Source organism: Micromesistius poutassou (genome assembly GCF_964030765.1).
Source record: "Micromesistius poutassou genome assembly, chromosome: 12".
Classification (NCBI taxonomy): domain Eukaryota; kingdom Metazoa; phylum Chordata; class Actinopteri; order Gadiformes; family Gadidae; genus Micromesistius; species Micromesistius poutassou.
The window spans coordinates 7285530-7303237 of NC_140282.1; the positions used below are offsets into that span (position 1 = coordinate 7285530).

Below are 17708 nucleotides of genomic sequence, written 5' to 3' on the forward strand. Positions count from 1 at the left end.
CACTCAGTGTGCAGACATTGGCCGTTCGTCACAGGCGGGCGTGTCCACCTAGATGTGTGACAGTTGGATGAGCAACGTCTGGTACGGTCCACTGGGTAGGCTGGTGGACTGATCTATCAACACACATCTAGGTGGACACGCCCACCTGTGATGTCAGAAGACACGTCTAATCGCCCTCACACCTGGTGGCACTTTGTGGAGCTTTAAGGAGACACCTTGAGGTTAGGATGACCTCCACAGGGTTAGGAGAAGGGCTGCTCCTCTCAATGTTGGAGGTAGACTAAAGCATTGTACTGCTGACGCACATTAAACAGGTAAAGAAACACACTGACAAAGCAGGAGCCAGAAGATTCCTTAATACTGTACATTTAATAACAGGTATGTGCAATAATGTAATTATGGGCAAGAGCAAATTTATTTGAAACACAAGTTTGATAAATTAATACGCCAGATTGTTTTAAAAACATTTGTAGAGCGAAAATCAAAACAACCATCGGTCCCACATAAATAGGAATGGTGCAAAATAAAACAAGTGATGAACATAATTTCTGACTGATGGTTTGAATGGTGGAGGACCTCGTGTTCTCAGTCTCTAAAGGCTGGTCCTCTCCTCAAACACAGAGCAGGTCCTGTGTCTGGAGAGGAGGACGGCCCAGAAACACATCTGCTCCTGGCCTGAGGGACGAGGAGCAGAGCTGGACGAGGAGCAGCCGAGGAGCTGAACCAGGAGCAGAGGTCGTTGTGGTTGCCAGGTGATCAGGCTGATTAATGAAAACCAACTCCATGATTTCAGCTGTGAGGTCTGGCTGACGGAGCGGGACGCCTCGCGGTAATATCTACAACTGATTTAGTAACGATCTGAAGCCTAGTTTGATGAGATTATTACGGATCGCTCTTTGAGTTCAGAGCGGCTCACATGAGAAACACTCGCGCGCAGATGGACACACAACCCTGGGTCTGCAGAGTGTAGTATAGTGTATCTAATGCGTGTGTGTGTGTGTATCTCTGATGTGTGTATGTAGTGTGTGTCTCTAATGTGTGTGTCTCTGATGTGTGTGTGTGTCTCCGCTCCCTCTTAGTCAGCAGCTAGCACTGGGTGGTTCTAGTGTGTGTGTGTGTGTGTGTGTGTGTGTGTGTGTGTGTGTGTGTGTGTGTGTGTGTGTGTGTGTGTGTGTGTGTGTGTGTGTGTGTTCAGGGTTGTCTCCTCTCCCTCTTGGTCAGCAGGTAGCACTGGATGGTTCTCAGCCGGTCTTTGGCCGGAGCGAACTCAGGCTGCAGCTTCAGGGTGGACTCGTACCAACGCATGGCCTTCTCAAACTCCTCCTGCACACACACACACACACAAAGATATAATGTGAGGTAAGAGGCTAAGAGGAGCGCTGAAAGGTGTTTGTTTGTGTTTGATTGTTCAGCTGTTCTTCAGAGGGCCTGTAAGACCGCTCCCCTCTCAGGGCATCTCTCCTGTGATTGGTTAAGGTCATCTCTATGGCCCAGGTACTTGACATGCAAGTCTTCTGGATGACATAGCCACGCCCCCCACCCCTCCTACGCACTTATTGTGTGTTCGCACTTAATGTACACACTTATTGTGTGTTGTACATCCTGGCCCTTAATGTACACACTTATTGTGTGTTGTACCTCCTGGCACTTAATGTACACACTTATTGTATGTTGTACCTCCTGGCACTTAAAAACAGTACTTAGGGTTAGCATGGTGTAGCGTCTTATCCTAGCTATCTGTGTTGTATACGGGGAACGGGTTAACCTAGTGATGGTTAGTGTATACGGGGAACGGGTTAACCTAGTGATGGTTAGTGTATACGGGGAACGGGTTAACCTAGTGATGGTTAGTGTATACGTGGAACGGGTTAACCTAGTGATGGTTAGTGTATACGGGGAATGGGTTAACCTAGTGATGGTTAGTGCTTGGCACTTGGTTCTATGAACATCCTCACTGTACCCACAGAGATATATTGTTGTTTCTCTTTCCTTTGACAGATGTTGTTATTGTAAGTCTCTTTGGATAAAAGCGTCTGGTTACCATGGCGATGTAGACGTTGGCCAGTGTGAAGTGGTTGACCACGAAGTGCGGGGCGATCTCCACAGCCATGCGGGCCACGGTGAGGGCGTCCTCCCACAGACGGGCGTTTTGGAAGATGTTGGCCAGGCTGATCAGAGGCACGTCCTACACACACACACACACACACACACACACACACACACACACACACACACACACACACACACACACACACACACACACACACACACACACACACACACACACACACACACACACACACACACACACACAAGCCAGATTTGAGCTGGTCTGAGGTCAGACTTCAGAGATCTCATCCCAAAAGAGAGGGACCAGTGTGGGGGTCAGAGTGGGGGGGAGGGGAGAGCCTTGCCTTCATGTGGTGGGGGGCGTAGTTCAGGGCCTGGCGCAGGCAGTCGATGGCCCTCTTGCCCTGACCCTTCACCCTCCAGTACAGCGCCGCCATACTGGACAGCACCCAGGACGTCTGGTTCTGGGGGAGAGGGAGACAGCAGTGAGACCAGACTCCACGGTCCACAAGACACCAGGAGAGGAGACCTGAGGGTTCTGTCGCTCTGGGACCACTTGGTTCTTCCAAAACAAGACCGTCTCCTGTTATTGAAGACAGTTTTGGTTTCTGCGTGGTATCTGTCCAGAGAGACATGGACCCCAGCGCCGCCCGTCCACCCCACAGGGCTGAAGTCTCCCTACCTTCTCCAGCACCTTGGCGATGCGCGTGCCGACCTGCTCGAAGGACTGGGGGGGGAATTTCTCCTTGCCCAGGTTCTGCAGCACCTGAAGGAGAACCGGAGGAGAGAACGTGAGGAGCGAACAACACAGCTCCAACGGACAGAGAACCGTCTGTGACCCCCCCCACCGACACCAACGACACACCACCACTGGCCATGAGACGGATCAGGTGGTCAGTGGCTCTGGTGCTGCCCCCTACCTCCCCACTACCTCCCCACTGATCTACCTCTCTCAGCTGGATCTCCCCGGTGTAGTGGATGGCGGCGCGGTTGGCCACGCCCAGCAGGTGGTCCAGCGTGTGCATGCTGGTCGGCAGGTTGGCGTTGCAGAGTGGCTCGGCGGCTGGCTCCTGGAGCGGTGTGGCGAAGTCGATGTGCTCCGTGATGCTGTGCACACGCATACACACACACACACATTTTAATAAACACCATACTAAAATAAACCACCAGGCAGACCGTCAGCGCCCCACCGCGGGGAGGGTCAGGGGACAACGTACTCGATGTTCTTGGCGGACACGGCCAGCCAGGTGCTGGCCACGGTGGTGAGGTCCACCCTCCGTGTCCGCTGGCACTCCTCCGGCCCCGGCCAGCCCAGGCTGGCGTAGTCCCGCCAGCGGCCTGCGGACAGCAGAGACACGAGTCAGGAAGGGCCTCACAACACTCCTCTAGAGGGAGGAGAGCCTAACAATGCTCCTCTAGAGGGAGAAGAGCCTAACAACGCTCCTCTAGAGGGAGAAGAGCCTAACAACGCTCCTCTAGAGGGAGAAGAGCCTAACAACGCTCCTCTAGAGGGAGAAGAGCCTAACAACGCTCCTCTAGAGGGAGAAGAGCCTAACAACGCTCCTCTAGAGGGAGAAGAGCCTAACAACGCTCCTCTAGAGGGAGAAGAGCCTAACAACTCTCCTCTAGAGGGAGGAGAGCCTCACAACACTCCTCTAGAGGGAGAAGAGCCTAACAACTCTCCTCTAGAGGGAGGAGAGCCTCACAACGCTCCTCTAGAGGGAGGAGAGCCTCACAACACTCTAGAGGGAGGAGAGCCTCACAACGCTCCTCTAGAGGGAGGAGAGCCTAACAACGCTCCTCTAGAGGGAGGAGAGCCTCACAACGCTCCTCTAGAGGGAGAAGAGCCTCACAACACTCTAGAGGGAGGAGAGCCTCACAACGCTCCTCTAGAGGGAAAAGAGCCTCACAACACTCTAGAGGGAGAAGAGCCTCACAACGCTCCTCTAGAGGGAGAAGAGCCTCACAACGCTGCTCTAGAGGAGGGGAGCCTAACAACGCTGCTCTAGAGGGAGGAGAGCCTCACAACGCTGCTCTAGAGGAGGGGAGCCTAACAACGCTCCTCTAGAGGGAGGAGAGCCTCACAACGCTCCTCTAGAGGGAGGAGAGCCTCACAACGCTCCTCTAGAGGGAGGAGAGCCTCACAACGCTCCTCTAGAGGGAGGAGAGCCTCACAACACTCCTCTAGAGGGAGGAGAGCCTCACAACGCTCCTCTAGAGGGAGGAGAGCCTCATAACGCTCCTCTAGAGGGAGGAGAGCCTAACAAGAGGGAGGAGAGCTTCAGTGGGAACGGGCTTCCCCACTGAGATCTGTGCTATGGATAGATCCTGGGCCGTAGATACTTCTTCTATTCTTCTTCTTATTACTTCTATTCCACCCTCTACCGGATCAACTGTATATAGAGTTTCTATAGAGTGACTCCAGGGGGTGTGCTGGGCCTGAGCAGAGGTAGATGAAAGGTGTACCCCACCTGGGGGGGGGGGGGCACATTGCAGTGTCAAATTATTCTTTATTCTCCCAGCAGGAGCTAGCGACTGACAGAGGCCTACTCCAGCCTCTCCTCTACGAGGCAGCAGGCTGAAGGAGGAGGGCGGGTGGGCTGGAGGGAGGAGGCACCTGCAGGTCCGGGCGAGGGGATGGTGGGCCCGCTGATCTCCAGGACCGAGTGGCCCCCGGGGAGCAGCTCCCCCTGCTGGCCGTCGTCCGCTCCCGAGCCCTCCGAGCCGTCCAGCTTGGACTTCCTGACCCGCTTCACCTGGAAGGTGATCTGACAGCAGAGAGGAGGGTGATGATCTATAGGAGGGGGTTGATGATCTGACAGGAGGGGGGTGATGATCTGACAGGAGGGGGTTGATGATCTGACAGGAGGGGGGTGATGATCTGACAGTAGGGGGTTGATGATCTGACAGGAGGGGGTTGATGATCTGACAGGAGGGGGTTGATGATCTGACAGGAGGGGGTTGATGATCTGACAGGAGGGGGGGGTTGATGATCTGACAGGAGGGGGGGGTTGATGATCTACAGGAGGGGGGGTGTTGATGATCTGACAGGAGGGGGGGGTTGATGATCTGACAGGAGGGGGGGTTGATGATCTGACAGGAGGGGGGGTTGATGATCTACAGGAGGGGGGTTGTTGATGATCTGACAGGAGGGGGGGGGTTGATGATCTGACAGGGGGAGGGGTGGGGGGTCAACAGTCACTCACCCACTCGGCGCCGTCGTCGTCCTCACAGTTCCCGAAGCAGGGCCCCCCCCCGGCACGGGCCCCCATCACCCGGTCGTTCTTCAGCACGCGGATCCCCCGCAGGTCGCCCCGCTTCCCGCCCACGTCCAGGGCCCCCTCAAAGGCCCCCATCAGGTCCTCCTTCAGCTGCCACTCCTCCTCGCCCTCCGCCCGGCCCCCGCCCGCCCCCGGGCCGGGCGAGGACTGGCCGAACCCTGCCACCGAGGGGGAGGGCCGCGGCTGGCCCCCCGCCTCCCCCGACCCGTTGCTGTCCACCACCACCACCTCTGGAGGGGGGGGGGGGGAAATCATCAGACACCCTCGTCCACATGGAAGAGTCACACATTACCATCGCTGAGTGAAGCGTTTGGTTCATCTGTTTCTATGTGTTAGCTTCAGGGTCCTGCAGACCGTCACTAGGCTGAGCTCCTTACTCTCAAACAGCAGGGCCTCCTCCACGGTGGGCCCCGGGGCCAGCCCCCCCGCGTCCTGGCTGCTGGGGTCCGGACCGCTCTCCCACTCCTCCAGCTGGATGGCCAGGCTGTCCTCCGCCATGCAGACAGCTCCCACTAGAGGGGAAACCACGCCATTACAGTCTGATAGGACACAGGCCTGGTCAGCGGGACACAGGGACCACACACTTCATCACACCACACAGGTGAGTCCTGATCACACTCTTCATCACACCACACAGGTGACCCCTGATCACACTCTTCATCACACCACACAGGTGACCCCTGATCACACTCTTCATCACACCACACAGGTGAGTCCTGTAATATAAATAACTACACTAACAACCAGTGATGGAGATCACATCAATTATAGAGAAACCTGCTAAAACTGATTTCTTTGGGTATAAATTCTGATGACTAATGCAACAGGACGGCTCGGTCACATGTGTGTCTTAAGTATGGACGTCTATCGCACAAAATGTGTATTAGTATCCAGATGCTACTGGAGTACAATAAAAGGGAAATGTTTGTATTTGAGATGGTATAAATATTACAGTATAATGAGATGTGAACCCTGGCTAGGTTCCACAGAGGGGCTCCAGGTGGACCACACTCAAACTGATCTAATGAGAGACGCTCGTTACCTATGTTACTAACTCCCCTCGTTGGAGAACACACACACACACACACACACACACACACACACACACACACACACACACACACACACACACACACACACACACACACACACACACACACACACACACACACACACACACACACACACACACACACACAGTTCCTGCATGGCGTGTCTTGCCTGGGAGCAATATTTAGCTCTGGTGAGTAAAATATAGAGCCTTCTAAATCGGGTGGCAGCTATTTTCAGCCACCTGAATTATTGAGCAGCCAAATCTCTCCACTTCAAAGCGCTCCCCTCCCCACTCCAGCTAACACGCAGAGGGGAGTTAAAGAAACACAGGCGCTGGTTCCAGCAGTGATTATTGGTCTCTTATTGAGCTACTGCAGAACAACAGCACAGGGTGAGAGGGACCACTTGGTGAACGCCGTCCGCTGGCTTTCTGGTATGAGGACTGTAGCAGTGGGATCAAGAGAAACAGAAAAGGTTTAAACCTTTGTTTTGATGGGCTGTGTCGGGATACGGTCATGCCTCCGTTTGTTATAGTCGTGTTGTATTCAAACGCTCTCTTTGAACTCGTTCTGACAGAGATGGGCGACGGCGTGCCTTCTGAAAGCTCAGCCCCTATTGGTCCAGATCCTTCAGCAGCCAGGAGGACCCAGCGAGTGAAGCTGTGTCTGTGCTCCTCATCACTCTAGGGGTGGGAAAAACTATCGATTCTTCGATGCATCGCAATTCTCTCTAGAACGATTCCATCTCGATGCAGATAAGATAATAATCTGAATTAAAAAAAAAAATATATATATTTTTAAAATCAAATTTGTTGGCCTGCTGCACCATTTTGTTGGCCTGCTGCAGAGCACTACAGAAAACTCTCCTTTCTGCCTGCGGGTTCTCTGTGCAGAGAACCGACTTTACCTAATATAAAATATTAGACAAAGTAATTCATCTGTTGATTGTCTTAATTGATTATCACACAAGTAGGAAGTGATTAGCAAATTCAAAAAAAAATTGTTGCATCGAGATGCATCGATAATCGTTTTAGAATCGAAACGTTGACCTCTGAATCGGAATCTAATCGTGAGGTGCCGAGAGATTCGCACCCCTCCATCATTCCAGGCCAAGCTCCTGTGATTCTCTTATTGTGATCCATTACTGAAATCAAGGTATGATCCTGGCTCAAAACTCTCACCATCAACTGATGAAATCAGTGTCATCATATTTGAGATTGTAGATGAATGAGCTCTGATCTTAAAGGTGCAGTGTGTGGATTTGCTGCCATCTAGTGGTGGGGTTGCAGATTGCAGCCAACTGAAGGAGTCTGGCTCATAAAAGGTTATATGTTTGTGTCCCTGGCTGTCCCAGGAGTTATATTCTGCTAATGAGCTATGAGGTCGCTTGTTCTAGGCCAATAGTGTGCAAAAAGCTGGAACAATAAAAATAATTATTCATTACATTTACATACACTTTTCTAGACACCCAAAGCACTTTACATATTTAGAGTGTGTGTGTGTGTGATATGACACCTCATTCACTACCAGTGTGTAGCACCCACCTGGGTGACGCAACCAACCATGAGCAGCAGCACAAGAGTAAAAACAACACGCAGAAAGACCCACACATATTCTGATGCCTGCCAAGCAGCGCCTACTACTGACGCTCCCTTCAGCTGAAATAAGAAGCACCGCTCCATTTCTATCCTCTTGGTCTTACTACCACAGGGTCTGTACGCGTGTGGATACGTGCCTGTGCGTGTACGCATGTGAGCATGTGTGTGTACGCGTGTGTGTGGGTGTGTATGTGTGTACGCGCGTGTGCGCAAGTGCATGCGTGTGTGTACGCGCACATGCGTGTATGCATGCGTGTGTGCGTTTGTGCGTGCGTGCGTGAGCATGTCTGCAGCAGTGGGGCGGACTCACGTGGGCAGGGCTGGCGCTGGGAGAGGTTGTAGAGGGAGGGGTAGAACTGCAGGCAGCGCAGCAGGGGCAGGCTGGAGCGACACTGCTCACAGCCCTCCAGCGGGGAGGAGGGGGCCAGCCCGGCCTCCAGGGCGTGGCGGAACAGGGCCAGCGCCCCCGTCACATTGCCCTGGGCCAGCTGCACGCTCACCAGGCTCAGCAGGCTGTGGGGCTGGGAGCAGAGAGCACATCCACAGACTGAGCGCGGTGGAAGGGATGAACAACAGGGAAAACAACCGTTACATCTCCCAGAGGATGTGTCCACTAAATGCCTCCCAAACATCTGTTCCAGAGAACATCTCAGGCAGCTCATCACCTGAACCCCATGGCCTGTGAGTGGATGCTCATTGGTCACCCGCTTGACGATGTGGACAGGACATCGAATAGACTCCACCAATTGATTCGACTTGAAGGAGTTTCAAGGGATTTGATGGAACATCATCATCTGATGCGGTCCTTGATAACACTTAACAACATTATGAGAAGTGAATGACGTATTTCGGTCTGTAAGAATGCTTCACTTAATTAAAAGAACGAGTGCACATGGAGGCAGTAGAGTGGGTCAAATGGATTCAGGAGATGTTCCATGTGCTCAAGATGCTCCGTAAACTTGTTTATTTGATGTTCAAAATACCATACATTCTTTAAAGTAATGCACCAAATACCCAGGTTATTTCCAATGCCTACCTCTATAAATACCCTGCCTCCAAAGCAGTCTTTGTCCCCGAGACCAAGTGGAATTTAATCAAAATGAAATGGATTTTCCAGTGACATAATGTCATTTCTTAAGCTCCTAAAGAGGTTGGTCTCCCTTCTAGAAGGTGTTCCATCTACTCTGCTGTGTCCTCATTCTCAGTGAATGACGAGCAGTGGTCCCAGGGGAGGGTTTAATCCACGTCTGGGGGAGGCATCAGGCCTCTCCTCTACGGACCAACTGAGCACCGCGTCCTGGAGTGGGGCTCCAGGTGGACCCACGGAGCCCTGCACCACCGTGAACCAGGAGGAGAGTTCCTCTGAAACACCCCCCACATAACTCACACTATGACTGGAGAAGAGGTAAAGGAGGCTTCTGGTGGTTCTCCCATCATTCAGGTCTAGACGTCTGCGGACCACGGGTTTTGTAAATTGGGTCAGTGATGAGGGAGAAGGCTGCAGCCCGAATCCTTTGGGGCAACATGTCCTCTAAAAGGGCTTGTTTCAGCCACTGACTGATTCTATTCTATTATTATAGAAAGGATCCCTACAGAGAACGCAACCTTTGACTGTACCTGTCTCTTGATCCCGGTCTGTTTGTTACCGTGTCCAACCGAGTCTCGCTCTACGAAAGTACTCACTCATCTTCGCTCTAGGAAAGTCTCTCTGAAATCTGGATGCTGCAGGAAAGTTCTCTATTGCGATCCCGATCTGGACTCTCCTCCCCCCTAATCCTTTAGATAACAGCAGGCTAGGCTTTCTGTTCAAACTGCTCCCACTCAGGTCAACTAAGAGACTACTCCTGAGCCAGCCTTGGTTGGGTATAACAAAAGCATCAAGCAAAAAGTGAAGGAAGAAGCAGTTTAAATGACAGTTAACCATGACCCCAAGCGGACCCACATCGCCCCCTATCCCATCCCAGTCTGAGCGCCTGGCGGTGGGAGGAGGCCGTGTGAGGGCGCCTCACCTCGGAGGCATTGAGCTCCAGCGCGTGCTGCAGCAGGGTGTGAGCGTGCGTGGCCAGGCCGTGGTGCAGCAGCAGGTTGGCGGCGTTGCTCAGGGCCAGGTGGAGCTGGGCGGGCGGGGCCGCAGCCAGGCCCTGACGCAGGCAGCGCAGGGCGCGGCTCCCGTTGCCGCGGGCACGCCAGAAGACGGCCGCCTCGTTGTGCAGCAGCCAGCGCGGCGCTTTGGCCTGTGGACAGTGGGGGCGGTGAGGGCGGGTCCTCGTACAGGGTCATACCAATCATAAGGTGACTGACAGGCTAATGGGTACCTCTGACCAATCAGGGGGGAGCACTGATTGGTCAGAGATGAGGGAGCCATATTAAATGGACTCACACAGGCGCCTGAGACTCTGGAGAACTCCACTGGGTCAGAGCCCAAGGAGGGCTAGGCCATTCCTAACACATTTAGAAAAATAATAATACCTTTTGAGTTATTTAAAAATATTAATCTATCATCTCCTGATTAAATTAATTAGACAAAAGACAGATTAATCTCTGAGGTAAACCTGGGGGCGGACTTACCTGCTTTAAAGCTTGAGCTATTCTGGAGCCAATCTGGTCCAATGACCAACCTCCACTGCGCACCTGCAACACCTGGACACACACACGGACACAGTATCAATACAAGGACATAGTACACCTGGACACACACGGACACAGTATCAATACACGGACATAGTACACCTGGACACACACAAGGACACAGTATCAATACAAGGACATAGTACACCTGGACACACACAAGGACACAGTATCAATACAAGGACATAGTACACCTGGACACACACAAGGACACAGTATTAACTCTTTTCTCAATGCCAGTTCAAAGCCATTATTCAACATATTTCCAAGGGTTTTTCTGAGTGATGCAATATGTTAAGAAAAACCAGACACTGAAAAGTATTATTACATTTTAATGTTATTTTCTTTTTTATAATAATAACAATTCCTATAATAACGATAAAAAACATTTCAACCCATAAGAGCTGGGGCAGCCTCTGACGGGCCCCAGCGTTCGGGTACCTTGGCGGCGAACAGGTCGGGCAGCTCCTTCTCCTCCAGGGGCCAGTCCAGGGAGGCGGGCAGCAGGGTGGGAGGAGGCTGGGAGGCAGAGCCGCAGTCTGGCAGGGTGGTGGTCTGAGGAGGACTGCTGCTCCCATAGAGGTAATCTGCCACTGGGCTACACACACCACACAGGTTACACACCCCGTGCTGCAGGTTCAGAACCCTTCACTGTGGGTTTAGAGAGCAGCAGACTGACCTGAGGCCCTGGGCTTCCGGTGGGAGGTAGAAGGTGGGCAGAAGGTGGGCCGGAGGGATGCTGGGGAACTCCTGGGCACAGTCCGCCCTGCGAGGCCACAGCATCCTCTGCATGTCCTGAAGAAGAACACACTTTAGTATTCATCCCTGGCAGCCAGTAGGGCAGTAGCAGCGTGTAGCCGCCGGGGGGGGGGGGGGGGGGGCGTGTCTCACCTGGGTGGGGCCCTGCCGGCCGCTCCAGAAGGCCACCGCGGGGTCCTGGTCCCCGGACACAGAGGGGTGGAGCTGGGGGCTGGAGGCGGTGAGGTTGGGGCTGCGGTCGGAGACCAGCGCCACGCTGGAGGCCACAGACACCTCCTCCCCGAACTAGGGAGGGAGGGAGAGGACAACGCTGGGAACGCCATGTGGAAACCTCACTGGAGGATATTGGAAAAGCTTTGTGAACTACTAGTACTACTACTAGTACTACTACTAGTACGAGAGCCAACACCCACCTGCACGTAGTGGACGTGTTCAAACAGGTCGCCACGGTGATAGCGCACAGGGAGGTCAAACGGGCAGAGGAGGTGGCGCTGGGGCTGGCCGAGGCAACACATCTGGTGGTTCCCTGGAAACAGGACCCCACAGGGAGAGACAGACAGATAGACACAGAAACAGACATAGAGACAGACAGAGAGACAGACAGAGAGACACAGAGAAACAGGATCCCAGAAGGAGAGACAGACATAGAGACAGACAGAGACAGAGAGATAGACACAGAGACAGAAACAGACATAGAGACGACAGATAGACAGAGAGACAGACATAGAGACAGACAGAGAGACACAGAGACAGACAGATAGACACAGAGACAGAAACAAACAGAGGGACAGACAGAAACAGACAGAGACAGACAGATAGAAACAGACACAGAGACAGACAGACAGATAGACACAGAGACAGAAACAGACAGATAGACACAGAGCCAGACAGAAAGAGACAAAGAGCCAGAAATAGACACAGAAAATAGACACATCTTGAGTACATTTTAGCACGCCCTATTCTTTATTTATGTTTTAGGTATGAGGGCGTTCTAGCCATAGCTGAATGGATATTGTGCAAGGGTGAAAACATGGTTTCCCAATGAGCCTGTGATCGTATAGTGCCGACTAATCCTACTATGTGAAGAAGGAGGCTGTCCGGGGCGGAGTTACGGCTGTCGCCCAGAACAGAGATATTATACAGAACAGAAACTCATTCAGGTGAGTGGATGAGGCTTACAGAAGAGGGCTTCAATGAGGCTTTCTACGGTGACAAGCCTACCCCGCCCAAAGCAACATGATTGGTGGAAGCTATTTGAAGCGAGAGAAAGTCAAACGCCCGTCTGGTAGTCTGATTCGGGGACAGAGTGCAGCCGATAGTCCACATCAATACAGGCAGTGAGGAATGTTTTCTGTGAGCCATCAACGGGGTCACATTACCAAACAACATTCAAAAAAGTAATTCATTTCCGAATTTGAATTATCGACACAAACAAGTAATTATGTTTTTTACCCCAACAACTACAACTACTACTACTACTTGATTCCAGATTGAATTGATAGTCTATCTAATTGATTCCAGGTCTAATTGATTTCAGGTCTAATTTATCCTGTTGAATTGATTCCAGGTCTAGTTAATTGCATGTGCAGCTCACCCAGCTGGGCCTCCTTGGCCATCTGAGTCTCGTGGATGATGTTGCGCAGGATCTGCTCCTCCTGCAGCAGCTTGTGTTTGTCCAGCGCCTCCTGCTGGCGGAGGTAGTGGTCGTGCTGCTTCTGGTACTCCTTAAGCTCGTTCAGCGTGCGCTGCAGCGACCTGTGGGGAGGAGGTGCACCCGTTGGCATGTGGAGTAACGGAGTAGTGCACGTCGACTTCCAAGCTTTCCCTTCCTTTCATTCCTGATATGAGGGATGTGTGCTTTAAACATCTGGATAGTCTATACGCCGAGTGAACCTTTCAGACTTCTGTAGTCTTTTATATCTTTATAATAGACTACTGTAGGACTAGTAGTCTATAGGACTATAGACTCGCTCCCCCTCAATACTTGAATTCTTTGTTGTGCATTCAGACGGAGTGAGGTTGAGCAGATGTTGGTGCTGTCTCTCCTGTCTGGTGTTGCGGTGAGGCGCTCTGACCTGTGCTGGGCCTCCAGGCGCTGCTCCAGCTTCTGCTGACACAGCACGGCATGCTTCCTGCGCAGGGCCTGCTCCAGGCCGGGCTGGGCCTGCAGGGCCTGCTCGTAGCACAGCACCGAGTGGTTGTACTCGCCCAGCATCTGCAGACCGGGGACAGAGCTGGGGTCAATGCAGGGTCACACGCAGCCACGGCTAGGGCTGGGCCATTCATCTAATTTTGATTGCGATTTCTATTTTAGCGTCAAACGAGTTGAAACATTAATTTTTTTTATTCATTAAATGTTTTATAGAAAGTGCAGAACAGCTGGATACATATCTGTACATTATTTTAGATTTGAACATTTTCTATTTGACCATTTTGTGTATTTTTTAAGGCGAAATTTCAAGTGTTTTTTGGGAGAGACATGCTGAATAAATACATCATGTTTTCAAACTCAAAAATAATCGTGATTTTAATATTGAGCAAAATAAGAGTGATTGTGATTTTTTTCCATAATCAAGCAGCCCTGGCCACGGCCATCATGAGGTCACTGGTAATGACAGCTGACTCTCAAAACCAACTGAATGGCCGTCTGAATAAGATGCTGCTGGTGGTATTGGCCCGTGCTGGTGTTGTGATAAAAGCTAAAGCAGTAATGGTTGGGGCATCCGTTGTGGTGGTGGTTGTGGAATTCATTGTGATTGTTTTCATGGGATTAGTAATGGTGGTGGTACTGGTTGTGGTGCCCATCGGGGTACTGGTTGTGGGGGTGGTCATGGGATTAGTAATGGTTGTGGTACTGGTTGTGGTGGTGGGATTAGTAATGCTGGTGGTACTGGTTGTGGTGGTGGGATTAGTAATGCTGGTGGTGGTGGTTTTTACTGCGTAGATGTTGCCCAGCGTGTAGTGGCAGGTGAACAGGTCAGAGGAGAGGTCCAGGGCGGCGTGGGCCAGGATGGCAGCATCAGCGGAGAAGTGCGCACGGTGCAGGATGTTGGCCATGTTCACCAGCGCCACGTCCTTGTGCGTCCTGCAGCGCACACAACACACACCACACAAACAGGGGTCCCCTTAGGTGCACACACACGCTGTTGGCTTTTACATTCTGCCTGTTATCTTGCAATGTATGGATAACATATAGCTCCATGCACGGACGCTGTGTGTGGCCACGGTGGGGGGGGGGGGGGTGGACCTGATGACGGGGGGTTCTGAGGGCTCCTACCTGGGGGAGAAATGGAGGGCGCGCACCACACAGTCCACCGCCCGCCGCGGCTCGTTCTTCACACGCCAGTAGAAGGAGGCCAGGTTGTAGAGGACCCAGGAGGACGAGTTCTGCAGTGCGCACACACACACACACGCACGCACACGCACACACACACACACACACACACAATGTTTGCCATCAGTTTTTCAACACCTCATGTTAGGCAATATCTTCTTGTTGCTCATCATTCTTGTTGCTTTGTTTCGGTCACATGGTCATAGTTTTTTCCTACTAATGATTATGGTTTTGTCTATGAATCTAAATTCCTGTCTAATGTACTGAACAATAAGTAATCCATGAAAATATGCAACCAATAGGCCAATATAAAGCCAGCCTGATGAAGCCTAGGCGTGAGTGTGAGGTCCTACCCTCAGCAGGCCCTGGTGGATGCGGTGGCCGACCTCGTCGATGTTGTGGCCCAGCTTGTGAGAGAGGGAGGTGAAGATGGGATCCTCCTTAGACAGCAGAGGGGAGGTGAGGTTCACCCTCTCCTGCACCCCCTGGAACACACAGCCAGAGACAGAGAGAGAGAGAGAGACACAGACACACACACCAGGCCGTTAATGAGAGCACAGAGAGCTACAACAGGAAAATGATCAGAAATGTAAATATAAAGTTGCATCGTAATGAACCAAATCCCTCCTCTGTTCCTTCATTGATGTCCAGCATACATAAAGAGCATTATGGGGTCAATAAGAAGACATATCTGGAGATCAGACATGTTGAGCATCTATAAACATCCTGCTTCACAGACAGCATACTGCATCGAAAGAACGGTGACAGGGAACATTTTGAGGAAATCTGTGCTCCAGTCAGTTAATAACTCCAGAGTGACAGAAAAGGGAGGAGTGTTGATCTAGAAGGTTCCTGAAGGTACACCTCTGCTCTAAGGTCCAGTCTGGAGGAAGACGGTCCACTCACCCTGAGATGCTGGAACGCGTGGATGCTGTAGGGCAGCTCAGATATCTTACTGCAGTCCGGTCTCTCCAGGTCTGGTGGCAGAGCGGACCTGGAGTCCACATGCTCTTCAGGACTGAAGACAATTTACAAATAAATAAGTTAAGTTGGTAACATCAATTGATGATCAATACACAAACTTTTGGCCAATTCAACCTTGTGAACGACTACACACATAAAGGACAGAGTGGCGCTGGGCCTGGTCTGCTGTGTGCCTGCTGACCTGATGTCCTTGCTCTCCAGGGAGATGTAGGTGCCGTCGTAGAGGTCCAGGTCGCCCAGAGGCACCTTGGCCAAGACGCAGTCCGAGTCCTCCTTGTAGTGCCTCTGCTCCAGCCCCGTGTCCCGGTCCTCGTTCTCCTCGATGTGGATCTTCTGCTCCACAAGTTGCTTCTGCGTGAAACCAGACCAGGGCAGTCGGTCAGAGCTCATTGGTGGCTGAACAATATGAGGCTAGATAACATGACTGGATGTACTGTGTGTGTCATGAGCATCTGTTAGGTTGTGTTGTTTCACCTCTAGCTTCTTGAGGTAGTTAACCCGGGTCTCCTGTCTCATGAAGATGACCACGTCATGAGGATGCTTGAGGTTCAAAGGAGAGTCCACCTGCAACAACGTGGTTCAGGTGGTCAGTGATGGGAAACAGAGAGCTTTAATGTCATAACCAGAGGAAAACGTAGCAGAATATGTTTATTATTATTCATCATTCATTCACAGTTATGCACACATCAACTGATTTATTTAGAAATCACAGACATTATGATACCAATGTTCCATCTGATGCGTTGGATACGATCATGGAGTATACTATAATAACACATTGGACAGGTCTGACGCCTAGAGCGGCTCCAGAGGACGGAGAACCGGCGGAGAACGTGAAGAGGAGGATGAACCAGGTCAAGAACATCTAGACCCTGACTGAACACACACGTTACCGTGTACGTGTTGAACACACTGACGTTAACGTGGTCGACACCTTACGTTAACGTGTTCGACACCTTACGTTAACGTGTAAGACACCTTATGTTAACGTGTTCAACACCTTACGTTAACGTGTAAGACAGACAGGTGGTAGATGATAGAGAGAAAGAGGAGGAGCTAGGAGAGAGGAGCTAGCGGAGAGAGGATCTAAAGGAGCTAGAGGACAGAGGAGCTAGGAGGGAGAGAGGAGCTAGGAGAGCTAGAGGAGCTAGTGACTAGAGGAGCTAGGAGAGCTAGAGGAGCTAGTGACTAGAGGAGCTAGGAGAGCTAGAGGAGCTAGTGACTAGAGGAGCTAGGAGAGCTAGAGGAGCTAGGAGAGAGAGGAGCTAGTGACTAGAGGAGCTAGGAGAGCTAGAGGAGCTAGTGACTAGAGGAGCTAGGAGAGCTAGAGGAGCTAGGAGAGAGAGGAGCTAGTGACTAGAGGAGCTAGGAGAGCTAGAGGAGCTAGTGACTAGAGGAGCTAGGAGAGCTAGAGGAGCTAGTGACTAGAGGAGCTAGGAGAGCTAGAGGAGCTAGGAGAGCTAGAGGAGCTAGCGGAGCTAGCTGGCGGCTAGCAGCTGTCGGTGTTGTGCCGCTAGCCTGCAGTGCGCCGTTAGCCGGTAGCTCCGTACTTGTTGTTGTATCTTCCCGTCCTCGGTCACCACCCAGTGGGTCGTGGCCCCGCCGCGGTCCGCCAGCAGGAGGAGGGCGCACAAAACCGTCTGGATCCTCCCGGGGAAGTGTGCTTTTCGGGAACCGTTGACGCGACAGAGCGAAGACTCGGGATAATCGTTCCCGAGGTCCGCCATCTTTACGTCTCCTCTGCTGCGGTGGCCCGGGAAAACTCCCGCCACCGGGGGGCGCGCGAGGGCGCCGCCTGGAGCTCCACGCGTTGTCTTGGCGACATCGGGAAAGCTCGTGTGGCGTTGGTGCATCAGTGACTCATCTGCGTGGCCGCCATGTTGGAGCGGTCACCGTCTGTGAATGGGCTGTACCAATGTGAACGGGCTGTACCATTATGAACGGGCTGTACCATTATGTTTTGAGTACCAATATGAAACGGACTTCCCCCCCGTGACGTCTG

The 17708-nt window shown here is 52.1% G+C and overlaps 1 protein-coding gene across 1 annotated transcript; it reads right to left on the bottom strand.

Moving 5' to 3' along the window:
• Window positions 1-356: 356 nt before the first annotated feature.
• Window positions 357-17690, bottom strand: ttc17 (tetratricopeptide repeat domain 17). Its single transcript, XM_084476594.1, has 25 exons — window positions 17257-17690; window positions 16181-16270; window positions 15888-16057; window positions 15629-15740; window positions 15076-15207; window positions 14666-14775; window positions 14326-14473; window positions 13464-13603; window positions 12983-13143; window positions 11802-11914; window positions 11521-11673; window positions 11309-11424; window positions 11071-11227; window positions 10570-10641; window positions 10011-10235; window positions 8312-8522; window positions 5729-5863; window positions 5277-5581; window positions 4688-4838; window positions 3288-3408; window positions 3018-3177; window positions 2753-2836; window positions 2415-2534; window positions 2042-2185; window positions 357-1323 (listed from the first exon to the last, which is right to left on the bottom strand). The coding sequence occupies exons 1-25, from the start codon at window positions 17557-17559 to the stop codon at window positions 1192-1194; spliced, it is 3765 nt and encodes a 1254-aa protein (XP_084332720.1). The 5' UTR covers window positions 17560-17690; the 3' UTR covers window positions 357-1191.
• Window positions 17691-17708: the final 18 nt, after the last annotated feature.